Genomic DNA, 24,266 nt, shown 5'->3' with positions numbered 1-24,266 from the left:
TTCATACTAAGTATCCTGTTTTACATCATTTTTATTAAAAACATGTTTTATTAGATTTTCAAACTAAATTAAATGGTGAATAGTAATTGCTTTTATTATTGGTTTATATGTTTTAATAATTACTTGAAACTATCCCATTTGGCTAAATTAGATGCAATTTTAGTCACAAACCTACTTCTAATAAAATTTTATTCATATATACACAGCAGTTAAAGAATGTTATGTGTATGTTTGTGAGTGTGTATGTTCTAAAATTAAATCCAAATGTGTGCAATATCCAGATAAAAAAGACTGCAAACAGATTGTAAAATTTAGTAGATGAGGAGCATTTTCAGAAGTATTAGAAAACTGCAGTACACAACAAGCTGTCGTAACTAAGAAAACGGTGTTAATTGAAACCCATGCGTATCGATCCTTACTCAGAAGGTAATTCAGAAGATAACACTGGCCAAAACCAGCATTGGAACAGGACCATACCCACAGGACTCAATATCCTTTAGACTGTTCCGTATCGACACTGCCAGTAGAAATGTGGGGAGTATAAAAGTATGGTCTGGAACACCAGCTCCACACTTTTCCCATGTGATGGTCTTAGTCATCCCATTTGAGGTGGTCCCATGAATCTGTTGTGGGTTTTTTTGTTTTGTTTTGTTTTGTTTTTCAGGGTTTTTTAGGTAAGTTCTCCAGGGGAGAATCTGCATATAATGAATTCCAGGGAGGAATTCAGCATATAATCTAAATTAGGACAGAAGAAAAGTAAAACTTCCACTGCCATATCTCTTTCCCAAATTTTTTATCTCACAGCTAATTTGCTATTTTTAAAAATTTACTCCCTCTGTTTTCACTCAAAACAGGGCTATTGATGGTCATTTTACAAATGTTGAAATCAATATATACACTTTGCACATTGTTCTGAAACAGAAATCTCATTTTAAAAACAATTTGTTTTTCCTATTCTTCATGTTCTACTGTAAGTTAGTTTAGAACATGAAGATCAGGCTGAACCAATATGACAATTTCATGTGGTTAAAATTACATGTCATGTCTGTGCTTCTAATGCCACTATGTAACTCATTCTTGGGTTCAGTAAATAGTTGTTTAAGTAAACGAAATACTGAGTCTCTCAACACTTACCCTTGCCTAAGTATGCTCAAAGTTCCAAATAAGATACTTACTAAAATTCTATGTCTGAATGGGACATATGCTTCCTTTTCGGCCACCTAGATCCTAAATATGCTTTCTTGGGTGGGTGGTTGGGGATAAATGCTATATAATATATCTTAGTAAGAACAAAGATCCCCATTACAGAAGCCAAAGAGGCTCAAAGAATCTTGGAAAAATATTTCACATAGAAATGTGGTTTTGGGGCGCCTGGGTGGCTCAGTGGGTTAAGCCACTGCCTTCGGCTCAGGTCATGATCTCAGGGTCCTGGGATCGAGTCCCGCGTCGGGCTCTCTGCTCAGCAGGGAGCCTGCTTCCTCCCCTCTCTCTCTCTGCCTGCCTCTCTGCCTACTTGTGATCTCTCTCTGTCAAATAAATAAATAAAATCTTTAAAAAAAAAAAAAAAGAAATGTGGTTTTGATGGGTTTCTTACTAACACTCTTGGAAGTCAGTACACCATGGATTTTTTTTTTTAAGATTTTATTCATTTATTTGACACAGAGAGAGAAAGATCACAAGTAGGCAGGGAGGCAGGCAGAGAGAGAGGAGGAAGCAGGCTCCCAGCTGAGCAGAGACCCCAATGCGGGGCTCCATCCCAGGATCCTGAGATTATGATCTGAGCCAAAGGCAGAGACTTAACCCTCTGAGCCACCCAGGCGCCCCCACTATAGATTATTAAACAGGAAGGTATTCTAGACTACTATGTTACCAAACAAAACATTTATGCATTCCTGGAAACAGGAATTTAACCCTAGATTCTAGAGAGGAATATTTGTTCTAGTCATCTGTTTTAATCAAACTAGGCTTTGAAAAACTAAGTGGACATCAATGGGATTTTTTTTTTTCTAACAAGATTCAAAACAAGATATTTTTCTGACTTTTAGAAACCATCTTCTGACCTTTTGATACTGAAAGCCACAACACTTTCAAAGGAAAATTAAGATTTTACTCAAAGGTATGCAATTCAAATTATTAGAATGCAGAATATTTATCTGTTATTTAATTAATCTATAAGATATCTATAAAATAAATTATTTTATTTTCACTAAACTGATATTTATGGTAAACAGTTTCCCTGTTTTTTAGCAGTGAAATAAAACCTAGAATCCTTCAAAGTTTCTTATAATTAAGCATGATTGTGTGTATGTATGTGTATATACTCTACATAATATACATAATATATATGTTTTAGTTTAATATTTGTATGCAGGTCAACCACTGAGTTCTAATTCAATTTTTTTCCTGTTTCTCAAAAATGATCTGATAAATTGAAGCATATCAAAACATTTCTAGGATACAAATATTATGTAGAAAGGGGGGGATTTTCATTAAAAAAAATTTTTTTTTTTTTTTTAAAGATTTTTTATTTATTAATTTGACAGAGAGAAATCACAAGTAGATGGAGAGGCAGCCAGAGAGAGAGAGATAGGGAAGCAGGTTCCCTGCCGAGCAGAGAGCCCGATGCGGGACTCGATCCCAGGACCCTGAGATCATGACCTGAGCCGAAGGCAGCGGCTTAACCCACTGAGCCACCCAGGCACCCTAAAAAAAATTTTTTTAAAGATAGTATTTATTTATTTGAGAAAGAGTGAGAGCAGAAGTGGAGTGAGGGTCCGAGGGAGAAGCAGACTCCCTGCTGAGCAGGGAGCCCAATGCAGGAGTCCATCCCAGAACTCCAGGATCATGACCTGAGCTGAAGGCAGACACCCAACCTACTGAGCCATCCAGGCATCTTGGAAAGGGGGAGATTTTTAAATTCTAGCAAATGAACTATACATTTCTACAATCTAATAGAATTATCAAACACATCTTTGAATGAAAAGTTGCCTTGAATATTTTTTTTTCATTCATCATGGGTAGACACTAAAGCATTAGTGAACTCTTTAAGAGAATTCTTAATTCTCAAGTCCTTCTCCCGCTTTTTTGTTCTAAACAATATCACAATGCTTTACTTGGCACAAAGAATGCTGGTTGTTAAGGCTTCGTCGCATAAAGAAGTCAATGTTTGATACATGAATGAAGTACCAAATACTACCAAAAAAAAACAACACAAAACAAAACAAAAACTATGATACAAAAATATCTATTATTATTACTCCACTGAGTTGAGAGACAATCTGGGGACATGGAACACACTCTCCTAAGAGCAGTATGTTCTGTGATGTCATGACCAAAATCATTAAAAATGGAGGGCTTAAGGGAAATGTATGTATATTCTTTCTGTTGCAATCCCTTAAAATTTAAAAGCTGATTGAACTAATATGCAGAGATAAAGGCGTGTCTCAACTTCCCTTTGTACTCCTATAATCTTAAAAAAAGGGCAAAAGGGAAAAATACAATTTGTTGTGATTTTAAAAAATAGAAACCCTTTGCTGATTATCTAATAATGTTTTTGAGATTAATAAAATACAAATAATCCCTTGCAAAACTATCAATAGTATACAATATTAACTCAGAAAAACAATTAAAATGGTTCTTAGAAAAGTATATTTCTATCAAATGAAGTTGAATGTTTATTTTGAACTGAAACATTTAAGTCTGTCTCTAAATTCTTATTTTGCCAGACACCCTTTAATAAATAACTTCAGATAACAATAATAACAACAAATAAATCATCTCTTTTCAGAATGTACAAATTAAGAAAAAAATTAATAGGGGAAAAGGATGTTTTTTGAGCTATGGGATGTTCCCACAAATTTCTAGACTCAGGATTCAAAAAGAGAAGCCTATATGAGCACATTTCTATTTATAATCCATTTAAATGGATGGTAGAACAAAACACTAATTGATGAACACCTGAATACAGAACATTTTTAAGCTTTTTAAAAATTTTTAAGATTTAATTTATTTATTTGAGAGAGAGAGAGGATGAGAGGGGAGAAGGTCAGAGAGAGAAGCAGACTCCCTGCTGAGCAGGGAGCCCAGTGTGGGACCTAATCCCCGGGAGTCTGGGATCATGACCCAAACTGAAGGCAGTTACTTAGTCAACTGAGCCACCCAGGTGCCCCCATCTTTAAGCATTTTGATCCACAGAACCTTTTGGAATTCCGTAGACCACGGCCATTGCACTGCATAGGGGAACCTCTTTCACAATCAACCACTTAGATTTCATGATAGCTCCAAAGACCTCCTGCTTTTATGATTAACTCAAGTGATTAGGTAATCGTTAAATGATTTTAGCCTCCAGGTATTACTTGAAGTCTGTAAAAAGTTTTACATAGCTTAATATGTTTTACTCAAAATTGGGTAAAGGTGGTCAAAGAATACAAGCTTCCAGTTATAAAATAAATAAGTCCTGGGGATATAATGTATGGCATAGTCACTACAGTTAATAATTCTGTATTGCATATTTCCAATCTCTGCACTGGGAGATTCTAAAAGTTCCCATAACAAGAAAAAAAATTATAAGTATATAAGGTGATGGATGTTAACTAGACTTATTGTGGTAACCATTTCATAATAAATACCTATATTGAACCATTATGTTGTAAACCAGAAACTAATATAACATTACATGTCAATTATCTTGCAATATTTTAAAGGTAAAATAATTATTATATAAGATTCAAGGGTTTTACACATTTTTTACCTTTTTTGTTGTTGTTGCTGACTTAGGGAAGCATTATAAGCTTCAAATAAACAAAAGAGGGGCATCTGGGTGGCTCAGTTGTTAAGTGTTTGCCTTCTGCTCAGGTCATGATCCCAGGGTCCCGGGATCAAGCCCCCCATTGAGCTCCCTGCTTGGTGGGAAGCCTGCTTCTCCCTCTCCCACTCCCCCTGCTGTGTTCCCTCTCTTGTTGGCGTCTCTCTCTCTCAAATAAGTAAATAAAATCTTAAATAAATAAATAAACAAAAATAATATTATACATAAATTTTCCTTTTTCTAAATTCTTGTTCTAGTTTACCTCCTCTAGACCTTTACCTAAGTATCTGACCTAGTAGCAAGACATTTCTCTTCTTTTTCTTTCTCCAACACACATAATATACATATATCCCCCAAACAAATTTGTATTATCTCCCTTCGTACTGATTAGGTTGCAAATCTTTCATAACCACAGTGCAGAAAAAAAAAGAATTTTCAATTCTCCATTTTATATGGTGTCTAATAAAGACTTTGTTATACCTATACCTACCTGTTATAATTATAGGGAAAGATGTCTAAAAATCACAATATTTCAATTTCTTTACAATAATAAATTTATCATTTAGTATTAAAGGAAACAGAACCTTTTAATTTAAAATTTTAAATGCTATGTTATTCATATTCTACAAATATTAAACTGGGGTTCCAGCTGACTATTAAAATGTGAGTTTCACTATTATTTCTCTAAAGACTTCAGAAACATTAAACCCATGGCTGCAGAGAAAGACATTTAACGGCCAGTCAGAATAAAACAATATTCTAGACTACCCCATCTAATATAGTAGCTCTCAGCCACATGTGACCATTTAAATTTCAATTAACACTGATTAAAGTTAAATCAGATTAAAATTAGCATTAGCCCTTCAGTTGCACTAGCAATATTTCAAGCATTCGGTGGCCACAGCATGGCTAGTGACTATCTTATTAGCAGCACAAATACAGAACACTTCCATGACCTCAGAAAGTAGACTGAATGCGATTCCTAGAGTCTTTTCAAACCTCTGCTTCTCAACTGCTCTTCATTAGGTCTCTTCAGTCTCCATCTTACTGATTCTTACTCAGACCCTCCTTCTCTGCCTCCACCAGTTGTTCTCAGCTTGGGGAGATCATGCCCCCGCATAAGACATTCGCAATGTCTGAGACATTTCTGGTTGTCACAATTTGGGAGACAGGATTTAACGCTGACGTGTGGCGAGTGGAGGCCAGAGACATTGCTGAACACCCCGCAATTAACAGGACATCCCCACAACAAGGAAGGTTATGTCAGTAGTGCCCAAGTGGAGAAATTCTGGACTACTCAACGTTGAAGCTGCATGTGGACTGCCCACCCAAAACTGGATTCGTTATATCACAAGTCCCCAGCTTCTGACTGCTCTCAAAGATCAGTGTACACCATCTACGAGAAAGTAATGCAACCCAGATCCAATGTATGTCTAGCACTCAGAGTCCCCACTAACTTAAGAAAGACAGACATGAACTACAAAAGTTTTACTACTGTGAATTCTTATTTTTACAGAGCCTGGAATTTCCTCACATGGGTAGAGCAGTAATCAAATGTGAGTGATGTCATGTACACTTTGATTCCTTTAGGTTGTGTGTTACATGAAGGTAGGGACCATGCTTTGCCCACCATCATATATATATATATGCATTTCATAACATATGCACTCATATATAGGAGGCTCTGAAAGAAAAGTAACACTGGATGAGAAAAACATGATATGGAATACTGTAAATGATATGAACTTATTTTTATAAAAGAATGGTGAGAAAATATTCTGAGTATGTACATATGTTTGCGTGTGTGTCTGGGTATGTTCATGTGTGTGTATGTGTATGTAAGTGCAGAGAAAAGTAGAATGATAACAGTAGTTGGCCATACAGATTCCCTAGGAGAATGCTACCGTCAGGGGAAAGGTGAAAAAAAAAAAAGAACTTATGTGGCAAATCATGATAATGGTAAAGAGTTATATTTTCATTGTAAATAACGGGGCATTCAAGACTGCCTCAAACGGAGCAACTCAAAGGAAAATCAAAGCATAAGGTCTACTCATTAATATGGCATTTGCATTTTAGAAGTGAAACAGCTAATAAATAAGAAAAAAATATCATTTCCTACAATGATAAGTCTTCTGAAGAATATTAAAATGTAGCCATCTGGGGGATACAGTCCTGAGCTCTGGATAGATATGAGGGCTTGGAGAAGCGAATTCAGGATTTATCAGGGTGCAGTTGGTATTAAAAGCTACACGACTCAATGTGATCATCTAGAGAGTGAACATGGGGGGAGAGAGAGTTAAGGGCTGCACCCGAGGGCTGTCCAACGTGGAGTGACAGGGATGAAAGTTTACCCGAGATGAGTAGAAAGAGTGGAAGGGAGAAAGCAGAGATGATGGGACAAGTCCTTAAATGAGTTTTGCTGGTAAGAGTGTTGTGGGCACGGTACAGAGGAACGGGGCATGGAATGGAAGGGCCCAATGCGGTCAGTGGAGGCGTCTACAGAGGACATTGATGACACCAGTCTTGTATGTAGGAAAAGAAAGGAAGTTCTTGCAAGAGAAAACTCAGTGAGAAGTGTGAAGGCCCTTATATAAAGGAAGAATTAGGCTTAGGGTGGAGAAGGAACGACTACGTATGTCCTTATCCTTGAGGCAAAAATTGGTATGTGATGAGAAAGTACTTTCCCCTCGGAGTATATAATATTTGAAATTATTCCACTGGATTTTATTAAAATCAATATAAATTTATATCACATCAGCTATTTCCTGGCCAAAGATCCACAACTGACAACTTCAAACAAGAAAATCATGATTTTGCATCATGGGACACACCCTCTTATTATTTACATTCTCTAGAATTATAGACTAAAAAAGACGATAGCATAAACAGGCGAAACGCATGAACAAATATTAGTAGAGTATATCACTGATATATAGTTTTGTTATATGACAATCCCAGTGCTAGACAATTTCCAATAAAAAATCAAAATCTGAAGATGTCTACTCATATTTTAAAAGAAAAAAGACTGGGGTGCCTGGGTGGCTCAGTCAGTTAAGCGTCTGCCTTTGGCTCAGGTTATGATCCCAGAGTCCAGGAATCGAGCCCTGCATCAGGCTCCCTGCTCAGCAGGGAGTCTCCTTCTCCCTCTCACTCACCCTCTGTAGTCTCCCTCAAATAAATAAACAAAAAATAAAAAAGGAAGAGGAAAAAGATAATTTATATCTAAACCAAAAAAACTTTATTCTTACATATTTCCCAAGAAAATTTCCTTTCTATACCAATAGCTATGCTACTCTGCAGTGGCTTAGATGTGATTTTAAAGCCACTGATCAACATGCTCCTCCTTCCTTGTAATTCGTGCCAAGGACACCAACATCTTCTGGACTCATCTAAACCGTGAAAAAGAAACACCCTTGCCAAATTTTTTTTCCTTGAACTTTTGGTGTACTTAAAACTAGGGATTTCTTAAACCTTGACAACAAAAGCAGATCACTAGTAGCGGCTAGAAATGTAGCAATCTTTTACAACAAGCTTTTCATAGCAACTGTCAGAGAAAGCAAGAAAAATGTTTCATTTCCCTGTCTATAGAGGTAGGCACAAAATTATACAGTCCAAAAAATTCATGTAAACTTGTTAATTACAGGAATCATAAAGTAATGTTGAATAAAATTGGTCATTTGCCTTCTACAACCCTTCATTTTCATTCACCATTACCCTAGCAAGGTAACGTTTACTATCACACATTATTCTATATTTACAAAGATCTCTGCAAATAGGAGACCTAAAACATTAACTGCCTAGGCTACTTTCTCTACATTCCCAGTTGTCTTGCCATCAGGAACAACTGGATAATTCAGGGATTGCCAACGGACCCAGGAATAAAAGATCATGATCTTTTTTTTTCCCTTTACTACTGAATAAAGTAGATCTAAATCCCGCAAAAATCCCCTTACCCAGCAAAATCACTTTGGTAAAACTGGCCTTTTACATAAATTGTTTTTAATTACAGTTTTGTCATTTAGGAAAATTAAAACACCCAAATTATTCTTCTGATCATTTTTAAACTCTTAATTATTATGGCTCAAGAAACCAAAGCTAGGAAACATCACAGAAACCAAAACTACTACTGATATGACACATTTTATGTTCAAGGAGCAAAACGTGGGCAAGCTTGGATTTTTATAACTAACATCTGTTTATAAATCAGTCTATCACCCTAGTTTTGAACAAAGCACTTGAATTTAAAAATAATGAAAGTGGATAATGGAACTTGAGTATATAGACAAAGTCCCTGTAGGAACAGATAAAAATTGGCACAAGAGAACGAGATGTTTTCATACATTCTAACTCGGCTTTTTGCTGTTGTGTTTATTCGGTTTGAAAGGCTTACCATCTTGCTGGCCATGAAGAGCTTGAGGACTTTGCATTCTTTCCTCCAGATTGGAGCTAAGGTCAGAGTTCACAGCTGACATCCGTGTTGAATCACTCATATCAAACTCATCACTTTCTATGGAACTTTCATCCTGAAAATGGTTTTAAAATATCATCAAACATCATAAAATATAACGTTCAAATAGTGACCGTATTATCTACAGGGTCAATTATAGTTTAGCCAGTAAGTAAGCTTTTACAGAACTCGTAAACATGTAACCTATTAATAGATACTTAAAATAACAAATAATGGAATAATGTCTCCCTTTAAGAAATTTCAAAACTTGTGAAAAGTCAAACAATGTTTCTATACACAGACAGATTTCAAAAGTAAAATAATGTGTTTGGGAAGGATGTAGTTGGGGAATGATCCTAAATAATGAAAAATTTTTTTTTAATTAGCAAAAAAAAGTCCTGGAAGAAACCTATCACAAAATATAACATATAGAGAAGTCTATGTTTTGAGTCCAAAGATAAAGGACAATAAAATTGTATAAGCAAAAATCTTAGGATGCGTTAAGAAAACCTTAACCAAAAAATTGTCATTGGCAAACAGGATGGACAAACTTAACACAGATAGACTGAAAATCTTCATTTACTGACAGCAAGGTTTTAACACATCCCTTCAAGTTTCCTTATAAGCGAACATACACTGTACGGCAACCCCCAAAAGAAGTTCTGGGTAGAAGTGTGCAAGTTCCATTTCCCAAAAGCCAGTTCACTGAGTGGCGAAATTATCAAAAGGCCAGTTTTCCAAACACCCAATTCATCAAAACCTGCCAAAAATTAACCTAAATCAAATTCAAGGTATTTTGCTGTAGCTATTTCACTGAAGCAAACTCCTGCTAGAGAACTGATTTTTGGCCAATGATGGGTTTATGTAGGTAGAGGGGCCTGAAAAATCTGTGGTGACATACTGGAAGAACTGAATCGAAATCACCAGGTTACACTTTCATTTGTAAGTGTCTGATCTGAAAGGTTAGCGTTAATCTAATAATCAACAATAGCTGTGGTGGTCGTGTCATTTATGCTACAGATAACTGTTCTTTCTATTTGTTCACTCGTTTCAGTTTCATCACTACCTGGGAGTCAGGTCCCAGGATTCATCCCATTTTATAGACTGAGAAATCGAGGCACAGAGCAGTTAAAGAATGTATCCCACTATTATACACCAGAACCGGGGTTTATATGAAGTCACTCAGGCTTGAGAAAATAGCTTCTTTGAATAGGAAGAGTTACCTTGGCTTCATAAATGACATCTTGGTATCAGCAAAGAAGTTGCTATGGTTAGGGGGCAGGAACGTTCTAGTAGACTAACAAATTGGCATTCTGATCCATAGGTCAGGTCAAGGTGATTTTGGAGTCCTTCCTTTACGAAAGGTCTGATCATGTCTGGGTCTACTGAGTAGCACTAGCTCTTCATTAATGCAGCAAGGAAATGCCACCCTGCGAGGCCTCTGGGCAATCAGCCACATAGACTTCTCCCGGCGGCATGCCCTCTCTCTTGGTACATTATGTTTTCTCCAATTCTAAATTCTAAGAAAATCCAAAGCATCTGAAATAAATATATATGTTAAAAGAGAAAAAATAACAGAATTCAATGTGCACATCAATGTCATCAGTGTGTACCATATACATATACATACATATATATGCACACATAAGTAAGTGATAGATATTTACTATATACACTACCTATAGTGTCTACAATATGATAGTATTTTGGAGCACATTCTCTAGAGCAAGACAGAAATGATTTAGATCCATGCTCTGCCACTTAGATGTGTTACCTTAAGCAAGTTACCTAACCTTTCTGTGCCTCAATTTCTTCATCTATAAAATGGGAATTATAGCATCAATCTCATAGGGCTATATAAAGATATAAAGGAAAGACATAAAGGAAATATAATAATACTTAGAGTAGTTAGAACAATGTCAGATATATAATAAATATTAACTGTTTAATATTTTTATGTAGAATATATAGGAAATTCTACAGCATAAAACAGGATTCATGTTGATTATATTTTATGAACACATACAAAAAATAAATTTAAATGTAATAGTAAATATGACCAACGTGTTTATAAAATAGCTGTGTATTCTATAAAAACATAGTCTTTCGAATCAGCATTTATTATATAGACTACAAATAGCTAACTATGTGTAATACAGTAAAAACCGACTGATATATATTATGTGTGCAAGTGAATAAGTGTGTGTGCAAAATGTATGTGTCTATGAGAATGTATGTGTGTTTAAAGAAAAGCTAGACACAAAGAGGTCAAAACCTCTGATCTACAGAATCATTTTATAAACTGCTATTAGGCATTATGAATAATCAACACACATTTTATCAGCAATAAATAACACTCATATCAGCATGCTTTTTAAAAAATGTCGACAATAAATTAAATGGTTATATAACCAAATGGGCTTGTTATTTTATTTTTTTTAAAAATCACTATTCTATTTATCATGAGTGGCTTAATGACTGACTCTCTTAAATATTTTTTTCCTTGATTTTCTATGAAATTCACTTTTCACAATTCTACTGCTTATTAGAATATAAATTATAAAATTGCTTAATTTATAAAGACCTTTAATGAAACTAAGTGCATGAATTCATCCTGTAACTTCTATTATAATTATTAAATGATTAAATTACTATCTTTTAATAAGAAGTGGCAAAGTGTATAAAATATAATGTTGTGGAGCTTTTCTATTATCAAATAGAGGCAATGTTAATCACTCTGGAAAGAAATTACTGAAGATTTCTGAGTGAAGAATCAGAAAACTTGATTGATATGACATTAAGTGTTTTATTTTATTCATGATCATCTGTAGGCCATTCATCTAAATTCTTTCCTCTGTGAGTATTTTGCTCTGAATGATAACCAGAAAAAGAGTCTTCACATCCCACAGTGTGGCCTAATTCCTTATGTTACTAAAATCTTATCATAATGAAAACCATGGCCAATTATCATAGCATTTGCTTCCCTAAAACTTAAGTTTTAAAAATCAGAATAAATATTTTCCTGTAATAAGTAATTTCATCCCTGGTCCTTTTAAAAACATTGTGTGAAATTCAGATCTCTGATCTATTCCATATCCTATTTTAGTTTTCAGTTTCCAGATTTTACCTCTAAAGGATCTGTAGCATGTAACTCTTGGTTTCCATTGTTACTGTTCTGATCTTGTGTTCCCATTTCCCAAATGATTAATAATGGTCTCCTAGTTATCTACCCACCTCCCATTTCTATCCCCACCAGTCCTGTTCACTGACTACTATTAATCTTTCCACTTCAGAGAGGTCCTCTTCTATGCTCATAAATTTGCAGCTATATTCAAGGCCATCTAAATCTACCACGTAATGTGGAAGCTGCTCTGTCAACCATTAAGGGGTTTCCATAAGATTGTTTGAAAACCACTCTCACCAATCTCAACTTTGTTCTGTTTGTCAGTTACCTTATGCTCAAATCAACATAAAGCCTATGTTACTGGCCTTTCCATGAAACGCACCACCTCAGAGCTTAGTGTGCACAAGGGTAGATATTGATAAAAATTCAGATCACCAAATGTCACGCACTATGTCTAGAATCAGAATCTTGGGGTAGGGGTCCTGCAACATGCAGTCTGATAAGCTCCAGGGGGCACCTCTAATGCTGGTTATTTAGCCAGTAACGTTCAGAAAACCATTCTGTGCAGATAGAATTGGTTCTAGAATATTCCCTACTCAGGTGACTACGAGCCACACTTGGCTATTGAGCACTTGAAACATGGCTAGTGCAACTGGAGAACTGAAAATTCAACTTTAGTTAATTTAACTAATTTTCAATTAAATTTAAATATCCACATAGGGCTGGTGGCTATCATATCAGGCAGTGACGATCTGACAATTCCTCATCATTGGATCTTGAAGATACTTCTAATTATTCATGATCAGCAATGCAACAAACATCCTAATATACAAATTTTGCATTCATCACATCCCTTAGTACAAATTTCTAATCAAAGCCTATGAATAACTTTTAAAAGTCTTTAATAATTATTATCTAACTCTCTTCCTGTAAGTTTATTCTGGCTTAAACTCCATCAACAATTCATAAGAAGGTCAACTGATCTTACATCAGCATAGATAAGGCATTTTGTAATCCTAAAGGAATTCCCATTCCTGTCTTTATTTCTCTTAATCGTATTTTGTATCTTCTCATAAACATACTTTCATTGTTTACTTCCTTTCTTTTCTCCCCCTCATTAAAATTAAGTTTAATAAAGGAAAAATTTTTGTCAATTTACTCTCTGTTTACCTCCATTATCTACAAGAGGGCCAGTTACATAGAAGGTACTCAATAAATAATTGTTGAATTAACACAATAAATTTTAAATATAACTGAGCACAAAGAAATATCTCACTTGAATTCCTTTTTAATGTGATTTACTCAATCACCTTCCTATCTTTCAAATCATAACTTCTAAAATTTTACAAATGATCTAGTCACTTATCTGAATATTTTTGAGGCAGTGTACAACCAACTGGTATCTTCAAAATGTAAGATTGAGAGTTATTTTCCTAATCCAGTTATAAATTAAAAGAATCTACTTCCTTTGTGTGAAATAGTTATGATGTTTTAGAAGCCAGAAGGATTCAGCATATGTGGGCTGTACTGTTGGCACAAAGTTGATCTTCTTACTTTTTAGCCTAGAAATAAATGTACCAACATCTAAATGAGCTTCCTACAAATAATTTGACAGCTCTAACCAGTTTATGAGGTTTTAAATTTTTTTCCAATTATATAATAAACGATGGGAATAATTATTCTATTCTCCAGGATGGAGGAACATTAATGTTTTTTTAGTTGTCTCTCACATCTTTAACCCAATGATTTTATTACTATTGTTTAATCATTTATATGTAGCCATCTGGTAATATAAAATCTGAACTGCCACTGTACAGATACAGGTCATCTCATAGAGTATACCCTTTCTTTTTGAGATAAAATAATTTTACAAATATAGTTTTAAGATTAAACCTATTCAAATACAGAGGAAAACAAAAAAGAATGAGCTTTATTAAATAAAGTAAGCTCAACAAAGTAAAATTGAAAGAATTTTATACTATACCAAATAATGCTATCTTTGAAAGGTATTTAACCACATTTCCTGTTATGGAGAAATTTTAAGAAGGAGTGTATGTATTAGCCTGAGAAACTATTCCTAATATTGATAATCTGAATGTGCCCATTGATTAATGGCCACTAACCAGTTTAAGGGGATTTCCTAAGCCCCCATTGCTACAGGTTTGGGGGGTAATATATATATAACTTGGCCCCTGCCTTTGAGATATTTCCACCAAACTGATCAGTTAATTAGTATCTTAGAGAAGAGTAAACAAATGTGCACTTGTGTCTAATACATGCCAGCAAGCACATTTCTAGATTCTTATGGTACAAATCAAACAGAATAACTGGAAACATCAAAATATCTCTAATTAGGAAGGATCACCATAACTTATCTCTAGAAAATGCAGAGAAGTAGATAAACTAATATAGAGAATAATGAAAAAAAAGGCATTAAAACACATGAAAGAGTTAGATGGTGGAAAATTTATTATACTTGAAATTCTTATTAAAATTACATTTTTGACTTCCAGGCAAAATCACCTTCGTACTAAAGGCTTGGATACTTTCCTTGGATACTCACTCATTTGGGATACCTTCCCCTGAACTTTCTAGCCCTTTACGGAGGCCAGCTTGATGGCAGTCAATTAAGGAAAAATGAATCTCTCTTGGGAACGAGCACATTCCCACAGAACACAAAGGTAACTGTGTTGAGACAGGGACTCTCTCTCAAGAACCAGAAGTTTCTGTCCATTTCTCCATCTGTGCAATCCCAGTGACATTCCTTTCATTAAAAAATAAATTACCATCTTCAAAATGCTGTCATGCTTAATACGATAGTCATGGTTATCAAACTTCATTCTGACTCGGAAGTAGATATTTCCATTTTACCTCATCTTGCTGTGAGTTTAGCAGCTGCAGTTTCATGTGCTTCATATAGGCCATGGTAATCGGCATGTTGTAGTCAATCATGCTGGTCACCAAAGTGGGAGGTTTTCCATTATCTGTAATAAAGCATTTTTAATGGGTATGAAAGTGATACCGCATTCTACCTGTAATTTCAGAATGATCCAATTTGTTCACATTGAAACAGGATTCTAGATACCAAGAATGAGTTGTAGGAAAAAAGAACTATACAAAGGTACATAGGACAAATTAATGTTACAGATTTAGTAATTTCTAACTGCAGAAGAGCTTTTTGATACCCCACTAACAGAGGGTGAAGCCAATATAGTGATTAAACACAATTACCTGTATTTTTCGTAGTTTTCTCCTTTGCTGCATAACTACTTTCTCTATGGGATACTTGAGTGAAAAAGGAGATTTGTGTATTTTTTCTTTTATCTTTTTCTTTTTGTTTATTCATCCCCCAACACATGGGAATGGACTATTTTTGAGACTAATTTAAACTCTGAGAGAAACTGATAGATTAGGAAAAACATCTACGTCATTTTTAAAGAGCACTAAAGACAAATTATAACCTGCACGTAAAAACTCAGTGGAGGAGCTCTGCGCTACTCATCACTTGCAGAAATAAGGAATTGGTGGGTTTAAAAGGACACCGATGGAACATCAATTTCCTTGCTAAATATATTTAACATACCATGCAATACACACAATATGTGAAAGTTAAAATATTATTACAGGAAAAAAATTATTTGCCACAGCCCAAACTGCCTTTCTTCAGAGAAAGGGCACAGACTTCCTCTGTAAGTGGGTATTCAAAATTCACTGCCTCCTACTCCAATAAATGAGATGATCTGACTTGTTGAACTGTTTCAGTCTACCACATTCTTATAAAAATGTGGGATATAAATTGCCATTATGAATAAAATTACTTTAAATCTCACTATTTGACACTGTGGCTACCTTTGTGATCTGTTCCATCTGGGTTTAAATGCATTCTTTTCTGGCACTCTGAGCAGCTCATTAGAAACCGTGTCACCGCTTCTCTTGGTAGGAAGGCATAGCTCTCTGAAATCTGAAATGATTCACAAAATAGAGGTGTTATTATATAAGCTGACTGAGCATGAGTCAACAGAAATGATCACTGTATTTCCAAATAAGACTCATTGTTTCATAATGGCAGAAAGCACAATGAAAGCATGCACCGCACATCATGCATCATTTCAAGAAATATCTATCCAACTTGACTGCGCGTCTCTTAATAATAGCTAATAATGTGATGTGGAGGAGAAAAAAAACCAACCACATCTGGGTGGAGATCTGTTTGTATTTCTGCATTTCTTTTAGGAAAAGTAATCACAGTGTGCAGAGAGCCTAGTGAATTTTCCTGATTAAAAATAGTCAACATTGTTTTTAAACTTAATGCTAGCACCATCGTAGCTTTATCCAATTTTACATATATATATTTTTTTAATAATTTAGCCCCAACTCGAAACAAGAAACTTTGGATTTGAATTAACGAACATTTCTTCATTACGGCTTTTTCAAAACATTGTAGTTGAAAATAACAGGTAATTCTAAGAGAACTCGTATATATATTTACTGCAGTGAATCATCCCTTCCACAGAAAATGACACATTGGAAATGCATTTCGGCCACTCCTTCTGTTTGTTATCTTATGTCAGTCTTTCATAATTTATGTCCACAAAGCTCACACTGATTGCCAGAGCAAGCCTTCCCTATACTCTATACAGTTTCAATTTTCAGAACCATGATCTAGAATCACATTAGAAATCAATACTGCCATCAGTAATTTTTAAAATACTAACTTTTCAAAAACCAAGGTATTTCTGTCATCAAAGCAAATAACTTCAAAAGTAAAGCTGACAGATGGTTAAATATCTCTAAATAAAAGCGAACACAGACCCGGACAGTGCTACTAAGAAGTACGATACTGGGCATGAGTCTTCCACCATAACACTAACGTTGGTATGCGAAATACAAGATAAAGAAGAAGAAATAAGTTGGGAATTAGGTATAAATGCTACAGATAATTTCTCAGGTACATGCATAGCTGTTATGAACACTACTGTATTTTAAGTTTATAGAAAGGGAAGAAAAGATGCACCTGGTTATAATTAAGTACAAGTCTGCACCAGTTCCATTAATAGTGATGGGGTCAACTTTTATTTATTCATGCTGTAGAAAGACCACAACACTGAAGAAACCCCACACCTTAAAATCTAAAATTGTAAAGCACACTTTGTCTTGAATTTCATAATAAAATCGGTTTGCATCACTCATCCCAGATCAGGACAAAAAAGCCTTAAGAATACCTAAGAGAAGATGCAAGTCCACAGTTAAAATCTCCCATGGATTATCCTTACACAGGTATTAAAATTCAACTCTACCAGGGTTTTGTTTTAAGATTTTATTTATTTATTTGACAGAGAGAGACGCAAGCGAGAGAGGGTATACAAGCAAGCAGGAGTGGAGGAGGGAGAAGTAGGCGTCCCACTGAGCAGGAAGCCTGATTCGAGGCTCGATCCCAGGACCCTAGGATCATGACCTGAACCGAAGGCAGAGGCTTAATGATGGAGCCACCAGGCGTCCCTCTACTAAGGTTTTAATATAACTATCATTTGTAAAATAAATTTGATGTCCAGTTTTAAAATATCCCTCTTCATACTGTACAAAGACTCATGAGAGAAAAATAAACAGAACAATTTGGAAGTATTTCATCAAACTATTTTATATTAGTTGTTGAATAAGGAAATATATACATAATTTAAATTCTCACTTTCTCTTATGTTATTTCCCCTAACTACACACACATACACACACAGACACACACACACACACACACACACACACACAATTTGATTCCTATTCATGTATTTTACTGAGGGAACTCACACCTTTGCCTGATTTGTTTATTTAACTGGAGATCTTTTATTTCCCCTGACTCTCTGAAAACCTATATTAAAACAATTCAGAAGTTAAAAAAAAAAAAAAATCCATGAGACACGCCTGGTCCTGGTATTTTATCTCACACAGAGTCATAGTCCACTGGAACTAGGAGGCCAAACAGTAAATTTAACAAATAGGATTTGAGAAGAACATCCTATTGATTTTCATAAGAGATTTCTATTACATCTTTCTCTCCTTATGTAAGAGAAACCTTCCATTGAAAAATGATGAGCAAACGGTGAACTTGAAGACACCCGCCCTTTGCCCGATGCTAAGAAGGCACTTGTGTAGGAATCCCCCCTAGACAGGTTTATCATGGACCCGACTCAACTGTATTACTTGTCCTAGCGTTATGTTGCTCCAAATCCATTGCTTGGATAATCATTATTAATCACATTACATTTCTTTTATAGCTTAACTCTGAAAAACAGAGTACCTGTAATGGTCACAAATATGTTCGTGTTCGTGTGCACATGGAAAAAATAAAAAGTCCCACTTGGTATCTCAGAAAAAAATTTCAGCAAGTATTTTATCACATTACTCTCTCAATGTTATTCCGGCACAACACTTGGCATGTCACTACACGTTACGTAAGTGGATAAAAGCACTTATTTGGGGGGACTTTTCTCGGTGTTCAAAATCCATTTTATAGGGAGACCTGGCAAGGCATTCCACTCTCCTTAAATCCTTTCTTTCCCACCTCATGCTCACGGGGGCCCACAGACCATGGAGTCTCCTTAAGCACAAGGACGAAAGACCCCGAGAACAGACTCTTCACATCTCACACTCATTCCTGAAATAATATGTCTCTTGCCATGCAGGTGAAGATGGAAAATAATTTCTTTTTCCTTATCTAGAATTTTTCCTCCCAGTCTTCTTTGAAATTAAGAATCCTAGGCAACCTTCATTGCTGAAGTTCTTAGAGTATTTTTAAAAGTGAAGAAATAGTCTTAAAAAGTTCTTAAATTATGCTACATTTGAATAAGTATATTCCATAATTAAAGCCCTGTCTTTTGATCCTGTCAGTATCCTCTGGTAACCCCATTTAGAGATAACATTGAAAGCCCGTACGTGAAGCGTCTTTAGAAATTGAGGCAGGGGCTAAATGCCCTTATGGTTCCTCCTCTAATGAAAGGTCCGTTTCCATCTGCTGGGAGTGAACATTTGAAATGCTAAGTCAACTTTAAATAGATATTCATAAACGATGATAAAACTCAGGGGTGCGCACTTCTAGGCTGTCCATTCATCAAAGTCCTGACATTCTTTATGCAATATGTAATAACAGTAGCAAATAAAACCTAGAAGTAAGGAACCAAAATTGAAAAATATTTTGACTCGGATATTTGAAATCCTATTCCACTAATACTATAATTAATTACATAAAATGCTCTAATCATTCATAAATGTCTATTTCCTTGACCCATTCTTCAAATCTAATGATTTGTTTTGGGGATAAAAATTGAGCTTTGACTATAGAGTACAGGACATTTTCTAGAAAACGATGAGATTAATACTTCACTAGAAAATGTATTCTTAGAAATATCTTTATATTTTGAAAGGATAGGGTTTTTACTTAGAATTTGTCCATGCAGAAACACTGCCTCCTGTTAGTAATAAGCAAAACAAAACACGAATGGATATTAGTCTTGGTCTCTCTGAGCCAAACACTAAAATGACAAGTGCCTTATGCCAAGCCACAAATATTGCTTATAATTGAAATTTAACATCCAAAGAAAGGACAAGAACCTAGCCATATTGAAATTTACAAACTAATGATCACTGTTTATCATGTAAATAATTATGAGGTATCTCTTTCATAGAAATGCTTTATTTTTCTGTGAATCTAGACTTGTTTTCTTAGATTCATACCATGCTTTCTATTTTTCATTGACTTTTGGCATTCATTATTTTAGACAGTATCTAAACAGATTTTACAGTAATTTTCTGATAAGTGGAGTGACCAGTATGAAGAAATGAAAGGAACTGCCATTGTTACACAACAGTGGGTAAGCAAAGGACTGGAACTCAAGCCTGGATCTCCCAAATCCTTGTCAATTTCTATAAATAGAATGGACCATGGTGGGCTTATCCAACAGAGAGAGAAATGTGTAGTGTCCAAGGAAAATAGAAATGTCAAACTAGATTTTTAAAAACTATGTATTTCAAAAACACCTGATGTATGAAAGTATCGTCACAGAACAAAGTCAGCACATGTGAAAATTGAGCTACATCAGAAGATCTGTTGGGGTTGCTTTTAACTTTGAAATAGCTCCGGTTAAGGGGTGGGATGTTGTCGCACAACATATTTCTTCATTACTTACCATTTCGAAAGACCTTTAATCATCTGTTTTGGACATCATTAAAACTGTTTTCAATTAAACTATTACATCCTAAATCCATTAAAACTGGAGTTCATCAATAATGCCAAATATCATGAATCAGATTATTATCATAAATTCAAAGAAGAAACAATTTCTCCCATCAAAAAATATGGTAAGACGTCTACATAAAAATAACTGAGCTGCGGCATCTTTTGATAGATTAAACAATGAAATTGGTCTCGATAGCAAGACAGTAGAACATTAGTAATCTCATGATAAACAGACCCACCTGAGGAAGGCCTCATGATCAAGCCCTACAAGGGGTACTGTTATTGATCTTCCACTTGTGGGTTAACACAACAACAACAAACTACTGGGGACACATTTTTGAAAAGGTGACTGGCACATATTATGATTGAAAAGAAGATGAGCAGTTTACCCTGCCAATGTCCCTGCTACTCTGAAGAAAGGAGAAACAATATTTTTTCAAAACCTTACAAATATAAAGCCATATTCTAACTTCTTCTCAACACAGTTCAGTTAGGGTAAAAATGGCAAGAGACCTAAAAAAAAATAAAAAGTAAAAAATGAAATAATGAAATAAAAAATAAATAAATAATGAATAAATAATGAAATAAAAAATAAAAATAAATAAAATAAAAATAAAAATAAATAAATAAAATAATTAAAAATAAAAATAATAATGAAATAAAAAAATAAATAATGAAATAAAAGAGCAACTGTGGTTAAATTAATTCAACCACAGTTAATCTTATCTTGTAAATTCAATAATATATAATTCCTAAAATTTTCTTACATTTATTTTTGAATAGCAGAGCATTCTCTTCAGAAGTAAATCATTCCTACCTGGAGCTGAATACATGAAATAAATAGAAGTTAGAAAAATTGAAGAACTTAGTTAATCAAAACAATATAACAATAAACCATTGCTTTGCTGCATTTTCTCAGACTGTGTGTTTCAGTTACGAGATGGAAGTTTATCTCATTAACTGAAGCCATAAAATTTTGATAGCAATGTTGCTAACAGAGAAGAATTTTAAAACGGGCCTATTTGCCCTACATCTTTCTTCCTCAGTGCCAAGCCTTTTCTCTAATTTTAACTGCTTAATTTCTGATCATTTTCTGTGGAAAGGTGCTCTAAATGTATTCAACGGTCACATATACCTCCAGGACTCTGGCTCCTGATATGGTACACACTGGACAGTTCAAAAATCAAAATTTTCACTTAGTATATGACGACTATTACTCACTGTTGCTGTTTTAGACAAAAGGAAATACTTCCTACATAATAAATATGTCTTTAAGTTTTCCATTAATTGAGTCCTTAATAACTGGATTATACTAAGCAAGGACTTTACATGGATTTTATCCTTTGATCCTCCCAACAATCCTAAGGTTAGATTACTAGCATCACCACTCTCATCTCGGTTTAACAGGTGAGGAAATTATGATTCAGAGAGGTTGTATGACTCGTCAAACATGTAAAGAGAAAGGACTTGGGTAATAATCTGGTTTTAGAGACTATCACCTTAATCACTATATTTCATAGCCTTTCCTGTTTATCAGCATTTAAAAAAGAGAGAGACGGTCTCATCCATAAAAAGTTGGAATATTAACCTCACAGCATAAGTTAATATCCTGAAATGTTTATAAAGTTCCCCAGTGTGTGGTTCTTTGTAAGTTTAAGATGCTCTGACAAGTTTGAATACATTCTGAATACAAGGGGCAGTCAAATTCTCAGTATATGCACTTGTGTTACAAAGTTCAACAAGAAACACCTCAGACTCCACAGTAACAATGGAGAGCGCCACCTGGAGGAAATGAACAAGAGGCTGTTCCGCAGAACTGATGGCTGAAGTGGTGGGCTCTGCAACAATGTTGAAATGTTTAACAGCCACGAACTCAATGCAGAGGACTTCCACTTTTTTTTTTTTTTTAAGATTTTATTTATTTATTTATTTATTTGACAGACAAAGAGAGAGAGATCACAAGTAGGCAAAGAGACAGGCAGAGAGAGGGGGAAGCGGGCTCCCTGCTGAGCAGAGAGCCCAATGCCAGGCTCCATTCCAGGTGAGCCAAAGGCAGAGGCTTTAACCCACTGAGCCACCCAGGAGCCCCAGGACTTACACTTTTAATAGAAAGTACAAGAAGGAGTATGAGTAACCTATTTCTGAAGGAATAAGAATTCCAATTATTGAAGGAAATTCACCAGTAGAGAAGTCATTCTCGTCTTAAGAGGCAAGCCTAACCCGTGAGCTGGAATAGAGATATTACATGACACTGGTGAGTCCTAAGCATTGAAAATCACTTTTTAAAGCAAAACAGAATGTCTAAAGTCAAAAGATTTACCCACCAAATTATCACACCATTTTGTCCTAAGTTCACTAAGATTTTAGCAAAAACAAACTAACTTAATGTTACAAAATATCATTAATTTGGAAAAGTAGGAGGCAATGCTGAATTTCATTATGAATTAAAATACTCCTCACCTTGCTGTCTTGATATAGTGGGCTTCGTTTCAGATGCTGAGCCTCAGAGCAGATAAAACTGGTCTAATCATACTATTTTTAAATTATTCTTGCCTTTACTTTATAAAATGAATTTAGAAAATAAAAATAATACTTTTATTTTACTGGAATAATTACATTAAAAACATGTTCGTTGCTGAACACCAAGCAGTACACTTATAGAAGAATTTGCCCTTGGGGCCGAACTTATGATATTTTCTCTTACGTATACTCTTGAGATTCTGAACAAAAAATAAATTAGAAATAATGTCCTAGTGAAATTTGTTTATCTTGTTATATTTAGTATTGTGATATTTAACATTGTGCTACTGCAATGTACATTACTGTGTAACTCTAGAAAATGTATTTTTAAAAACTAATAAAATTTAACTATCATTGAAAAAAACCTGTAAGTCTAAATTCTATTAAAGACCTTATATGTCCAGATTCATAAGGAAATAGCAACACCATGGTCCAGAGAAACCTCTATCTGGGGAATGGAAGTCTTGGTTCAGAGCAATATCTCTTATTCAACAAGGGCTACCCTGACTTTATCTACTCTAGTCATTGTATGTCTTTGAATATATTTGAAAGGAGGGAATTTGGACTACTAAAAAAAAAAAAAAAGTTTGCAAATGTTATAACACCTTGCTCAGACATTTTTCTAGGTGTATTACAAAATTGAAATGTCTAGCCAATGATTTGCCCTTGTATTTATGTAAGTTCACTTTTATGCATCTCAGGCATGAAAAAGATGCATAGTAAGCATCATTGTACTTCTATAGATGTAATTATTAATTTGCAGAGGTGCATATGGAAACCATCTTTCAAAGATGAAGACATTTTTCACCTAAACATTTACATCTTCAATAAATACCTACTGAATGCACGGACAGTGTAATTATCCCTGAATACAGCTAGATATGGTTCTTCACCACAAATGTGCCTGGATACATCAAATTATTGGCATCACCTATTGGTAAGTGAATCTGAAAAATGAATCTGAAAGTGAACCTGAAAAATACTTTCATCAGAACTCAACATAAATATTCTTAGGTAAAAAGTCCATGCATAGTAATAATCAATAAACAAAAAGCCAGACATTTGGTCTGCCTATATCAAGTCTGCATTCCTTCTGGACCTCGAAAATTTTTGCTTCAAACCCTAGCTACTGTTTCAGAAAGAT

At 34.8% G+C, this 24,266-nt stretch overlaps 1 protein-coding gene across 9 annotated transcripts in view; it reads right to left on the bottom strand.

Moving 5' to 3' along the window:
- The window catches only part of NOL4 (nucleolar protein 4), a 402,656-nt gene that overhangs the window by 274,442 nt on the left and 103,948 nt on the right, over positions 1–24,266 (bottom strand). For 8 of the 9 annotated variants that reach the window (XR_004278137.1, XM_032310893.1, XM_032310895.1 and 5 more), the window contains 3 exons: positions 16,225–16,336; positions 15,247–15,359; positions 9,195–9,327 (listed from right to left, as the gene is read on the bottom strand). Coding sequence is in view for 8 of the 9 variants with exons in the window: in XM_032310893.1 (XP_032166784.1) it covers positions 9,195–9,327; positions 15,247–15,359; positions 16,225–16,336 (358 nt within the window). In the remaining variant the exon portion in view is untranslated. Of the gene's footprint in view, positions 1–9,194; positions 9,328–10,474; positions 10,669–15,246; positions 15,360–16,224; positions 16,337–24,266 lie in introns of those variants that run through there. The other variant, XM_032310899.1, reaches the window with a different exon arrangement.

This window comes from Mustela erminea, chromosome 13 (genome assembly GCF_009829155.1).
Source record: "Mustela erminea isolate mMusErm1 chromosome 13, mMusErm1.Pri, whole genome shotgun sequence".
Lineage (NCBI taxonomy): Eukaryota > Metazoa > Chordata > Mammalia > Carnivora > Mustelidae > Mustela > Mustela erminea.
Note: the sequence above shows the minus strand (reverse complement) of the source record. Positions and strands in the feature narration are given on the sequence as shown.